The sequence below is a fragment of the Lagenorhynchus albirostris genome, chromosome 16 (assembly GCF_949774975.1).
Source record: "Lagenorhynchus albirostris chromosome 16, mLagAlb1.1, whole genome shotgun sequence".
In the NCBI taxonomy this organism is placed as follows: Eukaryota; Metazoa; Chordata; class Mammalia; order Artiodactyla; family Delphinidae; genus Lagenorhynchus; species Lagenorhynchus albirostris.
The window spans coordinates 53,257,693-53,269,955 of NC_083110.1; the positions used below are offsets into that span (position 1 = coordinate 53,257,693).

The 12,263-nt window shown below is 37.9% G+C and overlaps 1 protein-coding gene across 1 annotated transcript in view; it reads right to left on the bottom strand.

The window, feature by feature from the left end:
- Window positions 1–4,403: 4,403 nt before the first annotated feature.
- TM9SF3 (transmembrane 9 superfamily member 3) overlaps window positions 4,404–12,263 on the bottom strand; it is a 76,566-nt gene continuing 68,706 nt past the window's right edge. The window contains exon 15 of the mRNA XM_060125683.1: window positions 4,404–8,565. Coding sequence (XP_059981666.1) covers window positions 8,498–8,565 — 68 coding nt within the window. The 3' untranslated portion in view covers window positions 4,404–8,497. The remainder of the gene's footprint in view (window positions 8,566–12,263) is intronic.

The window sequence follows — 12,263 nt, forward strand, 5'->3', positions numbered from 1 at the left end:
TTGGAGCAGTGGCCGCTCCGCCCCTCTCCACCCGGGCTGGACCGCACAGACCTCGCCAGGGGCCCCGGGCAGCCAATCACTCGGGCGCCCGAGGCGAGGCCCCTCCTCTTCCCGGCACCTCCACAACTTCGGAGGAAGGGGAGCGAGGTGAACAGGCTGAAGGCAGGGACCCTGGGCCAGCCGCGCTGCCCCAGAGCCAAGGGAGCCCTTCTCCGGGCGCCACCGCGCCTCCGGCCCCCCAAAACGCTGCTCCGGAAGATCAGGGCTGGACTTCCCGCCTTGTTGTATTCTGAAAATTCACTTTGCAACTCCCCGATGCACACGTGGGTCGAAGGCAGGCAGCAGTGGTTAGAGCTCTGAGCTCAGGGCCAGGAACCCGATGCGAGCGATCCCTGATACCAAATCACTATGTGCTTTTCGGACAATCGTTTCTCTGTAGGGATGAAGCGAATCTTCTCTCTGGTTGCTTTCGGAGCAGATAGATAGATAGATAGATAGATAGATAGATAGATAGATAGATAGATAGATAGATAGATAGATAGAGGATTAAGCTCCTCTCAGCTTTCTCAAACTTCCCTTGTCCAGCTGTGAAGGGCGCCTGATTGCAGCGCCGACCTAGCCTAGCGCGTGGCTGGTGATTTGAGTGGCTTAGGGAAGGATGATTTAAAATGATGGACTTCCCCTCTTTGTGACCCCATCCTTTAGTAAAACAGTGTAAGATGCTTCAAATAGGCAAAAAGATTGACAAACAGCTGTACGTGCTATTTGTGTTAAACTACAGACATGTTTTATTAAATAAGCCACTCACCATTAACTTGATGAACAAAAACGACCAATTTCTTTAGTCTGGTTAATTCTGTGCCAATTAAAAACATATGCCCAAATAATTTAAGAGAATAATCAAGAGCTATTTGAAACCCCCTCCTACGTTGTACCTTAAATGTAAACTTTACCTTAAATGTAAAAATTGTCAGAACTGAGCCATTTCGATTTACAGACATAAAAAGTACTATTACAGAGAGACTTTTCAAAGACCTTTCTATGCAAGCAAAATTGCCCCAGTCTTGAAGTAAAACACACCAATGTGTAGAGATTTTCAGCATCACTCCCAGTAGAATCTTTTTTCACTTAAACTGCAAGCAGAAAAAGTGGACTGAGCTTTCCTTTTAGATTTCTATATGGTTTCACAGCCACTAGTGACAAAAGAGCTGACAGGGAGCCCCAAGCTGGGCTTTACACAGAATTCCGAATTTCTTGCATTATGATCATCTGTCTTCTCATCTAGTAAGTAGGGTAACAAGTCCTTCAAACCAGTAGACTTAAAAGTTAACCACTAGAAGGGGGCTACTGGATATTTTGTCTTGGCCCTCAGAAATGCAAGTTGACCCTGCTTCATGCTAAGTCTTCATCAAATGGGCACATACAGGACGGAGCCAGATTGGGCAAGAACTGACAGACAGGAGGAAGTAATCTGGGGTGGGTGTGTGGGTGGAATGGATGTCACCAAATGGCAGGGAAGGCCAAGTGGCCATTAAATAGGTGTGGGAAGGGGTCAAACGTCATTTCTGCCTGAACACTAGGAGTCAAACCCAACGCCATAGGTCTCTGCATTCAACCCAGTGAAGGTCACCACCTGTCAGTAGAGAAGTCCACAAAGTCAACAGCTCAAAAGCCTAACAACCTTCTGTGACACTTCCAGGTCTCCAGATGGCACTAGGCAAACAGCCAACTGGCCTCCTCATTAGCAGGGAATTCCTCTGGAAAATAGACATTACAGGCAACCTCTTGGGCAAACACTGAGGTTGTGAGCTTTTATTGCCTCTAATCCCCACCTCATGAGTAGCTGCCAGGCTTCTCACCAACACTCTTTGCCCAAATATTTTGAAGACAGTCATGCTCTGGGATGAGCAAATGGCAGTTTTATGTCAGAAGCCCTGTTTATATGCTATTTTAAAGGCTATCAAACAAATCAATGAACTATTTGAGTCACAGTACAGAAGTTAGGAACAATTGAAAGGGATGGTTAATATTTTTTTCTCAGTTCTATGGTTTCTGATTTCACTCACCATTTTTGTATTTTAAACTTTAATCGGGATTCAAATAACTTTTAAAATGTATTCTTTTAAATCCCACGAAAAAACTAGAGATAGATTTAGAATAAAAGGCTTTGTGACCTAAAGCCACTCAACTCAGTTCCATTATCACATTCATAATTATTTGTGGGTTTCCTCCCCCACAGCTCATGGTCCTGTGGAAACCTGAATGTCATTACAAGCTTCCCCCCATTTTAGTCAGATGTCTGTCCTCCACTCAACTCGTTCCAGCTCTACCCCTATGCCCTCTCTTGATGCACCTCTCTTGCAGCAGCTCTCAAATGCCTCCACATCTACCAAGTTTTATCCTCCTTACCTACTCCACAGAGGCCACTTTCTCCTCCTTGTGCCTGTCCAGGTTACTATACACCACCTTCTCCAAGGCAGGGAGCAGAACCTCCAGGGTAAAGCGGGCACTCTCATTTGCTGGTTCATTTCTTAGTTTACATTAACTGACCACTGAGAGGTACTTTGAGTTTTAAAAATATTTAATACTGTCACAATTTTTAGCAGCTGTTGAAAACCTTCTGTGGCTCCTCTGAAACCTCTACCCAAGCCCGTGAGGGTGGCACATCAGGTCCTCCATCCACCACCAGGCCGTCCTTCCACGTGGATTCCAGCCTTGGCTCTTGCCACCTCCGTCTCTCCACTCCTGTTGCATTAAACACCTTGCAGTCATCCTAACAGGGCCTTGCTGCTTCACACCTCCATGTCTTTGCCGGGGACAACTTCCTAACCACACAGCCTGCATCTTCATGCCACCATTACTGCAGCCACCACACCTATGACATTTACCTATTTATGTCTATCTACCCTTCTGGGTCTCTAGCCTGCAGCGGACCTGTCTGACCAACTCCAACTTGGAAAGTGCCTTCCATGTCTTACTCTCTAGACCCTCTCTTCCCTTCAGTGACCTCCAAGGTTAAGTCCCATAATCTTAGTGGCTTAGATTGAGCCACTAAGAACTGCAACATTGGCCAGTTTAAATGACTGACATCAAGTTCTCCCTACAACCATGTCCTCCATTTTTAAAATTTGAAACTCCTATCATTTTAAGCATGCAACACTTTGAAAATAACTTTAAAAACGTTTGTAGACTACATTACCACCGTTGACTCCATGTGTCCCAATGCAAGCTTATTCCCTCCCCCTTTTCTAATGTTAAACTGTAGATTAGCTATTTAATAAAAGTTCTCACTTTGAAATCCAGAAGGTGGTTGTGTAGCAGATTCCTTTATACTCCTAGTTTTCCAATCAGACAAAAAAGTGTTCACTAAAGAGATCAAAAGTAACTCAAATTTGCACCAATATAACTATTTGGCTAACAGGAATTGCCAAGTATAATATGTGTCAACTGAGTCTGGTAATAAAATCAAGAGGAGAAAAGAACCAAGGAGGTTGACAATAATTTAAGTAACTAGTTAAAACCGAAGAAGAAAAAAAAGTACAAATAGACCTGGAGAAACTAACCACTAATTTTGATGTAGTACAATAAAAATAATCCCTTCCGTTGGTATAGAACACTCATTTCTGATATGATCTCTATGACAATATTTCCAATATTATCTCCTCCATAGGCTGGAGAGGTGACATCCCCATTTTACAGTTACACCAGTCAAGACAATAGGACCCTAATTTTGATTACTTCTGGGCTAAAAATAAGAAACTCTTTAGCTGCTCTATACCTATAAAATGTAGCTGTCCCTATCAGCTTCACAGGATAGTTGTGAGAAAACATATGTGAAACTGTTGTGAAACAGTAATAAGTACTAGACAAATGCAATGCATTACCAATCAGAAGAATGACAGGCATAGGGGTAGTGGGGTTTGAATGCAGGAGTCAGAGTTTGTATATAAAAGGAATAATAATAAAAATCATTTCTTAAAAAGACAAACCTTGTTCATTGTGCCATTCTTTCCATTTTCTGTACTTTTTTTTTCTTCAAAATATAAAGCTGGGGAAAAAACCAAATCTCAAATTTTAAATCCTTTGTTTCAGGGGTCAGCCCACTATGGCCCACCGGCTGTTTTTGTTGTTTTATTGGAACACAGCCATGCTCATTAGTTGATGTACTTTCTCCCATGGCTGTTGTGCTACAATGGTAGAGCAGTTGTTACGGAGACTGTACGACTCTCAAAGCCTCAAATATTTCCTATTGGGCTCTTTACAGAAAGTTTGCTGACCCCTGCTTTATTTAATTGTGGAAAGCTATTAGTAATCTCTTCATATGCGTGCCAATAATAATAGGTTATCCCTTATGCTTGGTTCACCTGTTTCAAAAAGGAAAGAAATAAAGCATCCAAGGGAAGAACATTTGACTTTTTATTACTTTTTAAAAATCCAACTTCAGTTAGATTAACAGACGAGATTAGAACTTCAAATGTGATACATTATACTGCACTGGATTTCTATTACTAAAAAGCCAGTTGGAATATGGCCTACACAAATCACGGGTGGGTACAAAAATGGAAGTAATCATTGAGCATTAACTGTTTCCTTTCAACTCTGTCACCGATTGTCTGTACTCTGTGGGGATTTATAGATTCATGTTTGACACAGTTGAAAATCCCAAGTGGGACTGCTTTTCCAAAGATACTCTGTTGTCCTTCAAATAGAATGCCATGTTATTTCCTCCCTGCCTAAGCTCTTACTTGCAATGTTTATAACTTTCAAATGACCTAAACTGATGAATTACAGTTAACATACAGAATGCTGCTTTACCAGTCAATTATTAGCAAGACTCGTTCACCAGTACTTCAAGGTAAACATTCTTCACAACAGTTTATTTCCATCTCCTAATACAGTGAAACAAGAACTTATAACTTTAAGTGAAACTTAAAACTTTACTTTTGTCTTTGCACAATTCTGCCTACAGTTCCAAAGAGAATGTCAAATTAGATGGCTTTTAGAAAATGCTCATAGGAGAGAACAAAATTTATTCCTCATAATGAATTTAAATTTTATAAAATTTCTGCAGCTATATGTTAACTTTCTGAACTACCCTACCTCTAAATCTAGTCTATTTCTATACACACTTCCGAACAATCTTTATAAATTTTCACTTCTCTGATCTCGATTGCGAAAATATAGCTTCATAAGTATGCAATTTTTATGAAGATATAAAACATTAATGAATACTTGTGTTCTCATATGTCACTACTCCTATTTATTACGTGTTCCAATAAATCAACAGAATGAAGCACTAAGACACGCTGAAATCTAAACTTAAAACCCAGATGGAACTGCAGTGTATAGATTACAAATAGGCTTTTCTTTCCCGGAATTCATATACAGAAGCCCTTCGGTATATAGCTTTTCCTGAACAAATGACATTAATACATTTTTTTTCTTTTTTACATTTGTAAAAATTCAGGAAATCTTAAAATAATATTTATTTGCAAGACGTTTGGCATAAGGTGATCAATAAACATTTAGGAAACAAAAGCTCTATCGAAATGAATACAATTTGTGGATAAACCCTGAATAAGTGGCTTTTGGAAGAACTGGAATTTGCAGCAGCCGCCTTTAGAAAGAGGGCCATCCACTCGCAATGGAAAACACTCAAGCATACCATTCGCTAGGTTCAAAAATCACCACAATATAATGAATTCTAAGGGGGTGGGGCTCAATTTATGGGCAAACTCAGCACAATCTACGAGCCCAACATGATATACTAAAGAATGCTTTACCACCCTTCCAGCCATTACATTTCCACCTTATCCTACTCTTGTACTAGGATATATGTATTAACAATGTCACTTACTAATGTACCTAAATTTCAGGAGAAGCGTGCTTACGGATACAAATCCCCAGTTTTTGAGAGTGTTCAAAGCATCAGCTGATAAGTTGAGCAAATGTTAACAAATGAAAGACAACTAGCATTTATGGAGTGGAAAAGCCCTACCCTTTAATTAACTTAAATAACATATTTTACCATTCTACAACTGAGAGCTAGGGAGCTAAACTATTTGTGGATTACATCTTCTTCAAGAGACACACACACACACCCAGCCCCTCTAGGAAGCCATAAACCAAAACCTATTTTTTTAAAGGACTTTTCAAGGTGACTTATACTCATTTTAATGGAGCTCTTAATGTATGCAGAAATTAGAAAATTATTTTTCAGTGAAGATTCCAAAGGACTTTAAATACAGATCAATTTAGTAAAAGAATTGGTGTACCTGAAAGCAGCTAAACCACTCATTCTTTAAAACCCCTACACCTTACTTGCAAGATTCATGAGAAAGAAATTTCATTTTATTAAGACAAAAGCTTGCCACCCAATTTACAATCTATCAGACTCTATGTTCTTATAAGTACTTCACATGTAGTTTAAAATTTACATAATATAAACCATTAAGTACTGACTTTTAGTTCCTTTTAAGATCTTAAAGGAAGGTGTGAGAAGAAAGAGAAAATGGAGGAACCAGTAGATTACACTTAATATTTTGGTTTGAAGAAGAGGATTTACCTACAGCTTTTGATCAAATTTCTGTTTGTTCATGTCAGCCATACTTAAGTAGTAAGAAATCAAATTTTTCACCCTTTATAGTCCTTACATGCTACATTATAGGATGCAGTCTCTTAATTTATAGAAACATATTTTGTAATGAAAACACCTTACGTAACTCTGAATGGCATGAGTTTCACATTAAGGTTTAAATTACAGCTGTTTTGAGTCTTTCTAAAAATACCAATATACAGTATTGTTTTAGGTGGTCATTTGCATAGCAAACTATTAAACTAGAAACTCAATGGTTCTAGGAAAACTTCACATTATGGATCGTTCCAGAAAGATGTATTCAAAATTAAAATTACTTCTCTTAGAAAACTATAACCTTTATTTGCTCATCCCCTAGTAAGCTAACCACTCTTACCCATCCCACTTTACATGGTACACCAACCTGAACAGATTTTGTGCCACAATTTCATTCAAAGGGCTTCTCATTCACTTTGTGACTGTACTGGATAATCTAGATGTACGCAAGTTTGGGGATTTTAAAGTAATTGTCCCCTGTATTAGAAAAGCATGGTTTATAGTATAGTAAAAAATTTGCATTCAGTAATTGCCTTTTGAAAAAGATATCTTCAAATTGCAAACACATGTATTTTCACAAAACAACTTGGTCAGGAAGTTTTATTTTAACATTCTAAAGCAGTAACGCTTTAGATGTTACTTAAGTGCCCCAGACAGGATTAACAAAATTAAATGTTTCTAAATTACAAATTTAGCTCCTGTAGGAGTCTCAGGAAAAAAACAAATAATCCCCCCTCCCAAAAGAAGTATGAACACACACATTTTGAAGAAACCCCAATGTTTCATGCAGTGGTAGGCAAGATGTAAAAAGCCACCCAAATTCACACATTTCTACACCAATCATATCAGAAAAAAGTACTCCGTAGTCAACCTGTACATCCAAATGCATTTGGGAATCTACACCTACGTTACATTATTTAATGTTATATACATTTATTACCCACCCCCCTTGTTTTTAATAATTTCTTATGTAAAACCTTCATTCAAACCCCAAAAAGATGTAAGACTAACTTGGGGGGAGGGGGCAGATAATCACTTTAGACATTCAGTTAAAATGTAGTTTATCTAAATCACAAAATGTTTAATAAAAACAAATATCTCCTCCATTTAATACTTTGCTTTCTAACTGTACAGTAAATTGCATTGTAGAGAGTACACCTCTATCTTCAGACTGTATCTTCTTTGGATGGAATTAAGATGTAATTGGATAGTTTTAAGATAAATAAATGGGAAGTTGGTCCAACTAAGATGACAGCAGATATATTACACGCAGGATTTAATATTTTTAAATTCTCTCTGTAAAAAAAAAAAAAAAGGATGCAGTTGAATTGGAAAAAAAAAAAAGGCAGGTCAAAAAAGAACCCAGGTTCAATATATAAAAATGTCCCACAATAAGTTGACGATGGCAGTAAAAATAAGAGAAAAAATTAATCTTTCTGGAACATCATTTTTCAATAACATAGAAACACTAGTGCCAGGAAGATTTCTATTCATGTAATTTTAGCATCCAAGTTTCCCTCTATTTATTTTATTGGAACAAATGCTTTAAATAAACTATTTGTCCTCTTCACTGAAGAGAGCTGGTCTATTTCATCTTTAATGAGCTAGTTTTTGGGAAGATTAGCCATGTACTGTAGTAATGCCTACTGCATAAAATCCAAGCATTTGCTGTGAACAGTTGGAGAAAGCAGTCAGTTAAGAACCTAGGATCAATGGAAATAGATGTTACTTTAAGCCATCCACAAAAGAGAGACCCACAAAGTACCCAGTGTTAAAGCCCAAATCTCTTCTTGCGCTTTTTTTGCTGTGCAAGTTCCACCCCTGTGAAAGAGAAATTGATCCGAAGTTCCAGGTTTTCTTGGGTCTTTAGTCAATTTTCACATTAGTATAGATTTTTCGGACAAAGGCACTTGTTCCCATGTAACCAATTGCTCCTGTAAAGATAAAATAAGATGTTTTGAAACAAATACATATAGAGCAGTATCCATCATTTACAAACACTAAATGCTCTCTGCTCTGTAAAGGTATTATTTTTCCATGATAACATCTTTTGTTAGTATTCTCTCTGAACTTATTAAAATAGTATCATTTGTTCTGCAAATCACCTGTTACTGTAATACACCAAGTTTGACCTGATGTAATGTTTTTATAATTAAATATCAATTAATACATGAAATTATGAACTATATGAATTAAAATAATCTCTTATAAAGAATAATTTCAGAATGACAAAAATTTGTTAAATAAAAAAACATGTTTTTTTAAAATTTAAGCATAGATTATTCTAGGTCATTAAAACAATATTAACATGTTCCCCAAACCATATGATACCTTATGGATAATTCAGTATGAAGTGACTGGGGATTCTCTCAGGGAAGGACTGAGAACCACGACCAAGTGCCATTTGAAGTTCTAGAGAGGAGGCTTCTTTTTTTTTTTTTTTGCAGCACGTGGGCCTCTCACTGTTGTGGCCTCTCCCGTTGCGGAGCACAGGCTCCAGAAACGCAGGCCCAGTGGCCATGGCTCACAGGCCCAGCCGCTCCGCAGCATGTGGGATCTTCCCGGATCGGGGCACGAACCCATGTTCGATCGGCAGGCGGACTCTCAACCACTGCGCCACCAGGGAAGCCCTGAGGCTTCTTTTTTTATGTTTAAATTGTAGAGGCTATGTGATTGGTAGAGAGGCAGGCATTTGAGGGCATGCATAAGAGAGACAGGTAAGTAGATCACGAGTTTTTGAATAATTAGCTTCAAATGGGACCCAAAACACCAGAGAACACGGGTGTTTTTGTCTGTTTTGTTAATTAAGTTTCTGCCTCCTGGGCCTCAAAAAGTACTTGGCACATGATAAGATACTCAATAAATATTTGTTGAATGAATGAATGACTGTATAGTTCTTTAGAGCAAGTAATAAGGGATCTTTAAAACAAGACAGTTGGTCATTCATATCATAGAGAAGATTCTCCACTGGATTTAGGAATTTACCATCTAAGCCCATTATTCAAAGTCTAAAAGTATATCTTCCATGAGTTAACGATACATACATATATACCTAATTGTCCACCTTTGAACTGACTTTTATTTGCCCAACTGGTGTATGCAAGGAAAAAATAAGTCTCTTCTGCCTTTACGTATGTAAACTGTACCTCAAAGGAACCAAATGGCTGATAAAAGGAAGTTTCTCCTTAGAGAAGTATCCCAGCTAATAAATATAAAAGGAACAACAGAACGAGAATATTATAACCACTAACGACTTATTTGAGCTAGGCAATAATTATCAATGGCTGCTAACCTCACAGAGACAACCAGACATTAAGGGCCTCCTTATGAAAGTTCACAAACCACCTGCTAAGTATTCTTGGACAAGTATTAATATTCTTGAGTATGATTAAGTCTGTAGCTGTAACTACCACTTTACAGAAAATATGGGGGGGAAGAAGTACATAGAGAAGCATTAAATAACACCTTAGGGATATAATCAGCAAAATCCAGAGTGTGAAAAACTCTACAGGAATTAAAACAAACCAACCCAAACCCAAGTTTCTTAAATAATTGCAAGGGAAAAGAGAGCAAACTGGATCTTGATGCAAACAAACTGTATTAAAAGAGAAATGAGGATGTGTGGGGCAAATTTGAACACTAAGTGAATATTTGAGCATATTAATAAATTATACTTATATATTGAATATATACTGAAATAATTTTATATATTATATAACTGCATTCATCCATATTATAGTTATATAATAATTATAGTATATAAACACTGCACATTTTATACACACACACACTGAAATATTTACAGCTGAAATAACATGAGGTCCAAGATTCATGTCAGAAAAAAAGCAGGGTAAGGTGGGACTATAAATAAGACAAGATTGGCTACCAGTTGATAATTACTGATGTGTTAGGTGTGTTAGGTACATGGCGACTCACTACATATATATCACTGTTCCTCTTTTTGTATATATTTGAAAATTCCCCATTATTAAATATTGAAAATATTTTTAAAAACCCACCCAAACAAAGCAAACCTATTTTTGCAATGAATAGACATTTATTTTTTAATATGAAATAATTATACTACACTTGAAAATAGTGATAATTCACTTTGAAATAATTATATACAAGTCCTTACAAGGTAAGAGAAAATACCATTCAATTTTATAAAAATAAATCTGAATTCTTATAAAAATATCTATAAAATTTTAAGTAGAATCAAAAATTTAACTGGCGTAATACAACACTAGTCCAATAACCAAATCCAGTTTTCCAGACTTACAAAACCTTGTTCCATTTTGAGCAGAGGTACGCTTAAAAGCAAAACAGTGTCAACCTAGAGTATCATTTTTCCTAATCTTATGAGTATCTCAAGAATAAGCTTATAAAAATATGGCTTTATAAAAGGAAGATATTGAATATGCACTCTAGAAAAGTAAATGTCTTGGGAATAATACACTTTAAAACTTAATTTCCTTAAAACTAAAATGCTATGCTCAAAATATAAAGTCTACAACAATATCTAATTATTTCCCACCTTATAATTATTTTTCCTACATTAAAAAAAATCTAATATTTTTCTTTCAATTACTGACTGAAAAAGCATTTTTAGCAACATAACCTGATGCGTATGTATAACTTTTGTATTATGACATTTTAATCATTTCCACTGTGAAATGTTTCCCCTCCCCGTGAAACACCAATTAACACTGAAGGCATACAAACCCTTTAAAGAATAAATGTTGGGACATTGCCAGAACAGCAGGGAACTGTAAATGTGCCAAGACTGTTAGGCAGTAAGATGAAATTTCAACAGGAAATGCGTTCAAAAACTTTAGCTAACTTAATTCCATTTTCTTTGTAAATGTCAAGATATTACCTCTCCAGGTCTTCCTTAAATCATATTATAGAAAGATTCAAGAAAAAAGTAACCTTCTGCATAATCCCATGACTCCACCTCATTGATGGCTGGTGATAATCAAGAAAGATTTCAGAGGAGGAACCAAGATGGTGGAGTAGAAGGACGTGCTCTCACTCCCTCTTGTGAGAACACCAGAATCACAACTAGCTGCTGGACAATCATCAACAGGAAGACACTGGAACTCACCAAAAAAGATACCCCACATCCAAAGACAAAGGAGAAGCCACAATGAGACAGTACGAGGGGCGCAATCACAGTAAAACAAATCCCATAACTGCTGTGTGGGTGACTCACAGACTGGAGGACACTTATACCACAGAAGTCCACCTGCTGGAGTGAAGGTTCTGAGCCCCACATCAGGCTTCCCAACCTGGGGGTCTGGCAATGGTAGGCGGAATTCCTAGAGAATCAGACTGCGAAGCCTAGTGGGATTTGACAGCAGGACTTCCAACAGGACTGGGGGAAACAGAGACTCCACTCTTGGAGGGCACACACAAAGTACTGTGTGCACTGGGACCCAGGGGTAGGAGCAGTGACCCCAGGGAAGACTGAACCAGACCTACTTGCTAGTGTTGGAGGGTCTCCTGCAGAGGCGGTGGGTGGCTGTGGCTCACTGTGGGGAAAAGGAAACTGGCAGCAGAAGTTCTGGGAAGTGCTCCTTGGCGTGAGCCCTCCCAGAGTCTGCCATTAGCCCCACCAAAGAGCCCAGGT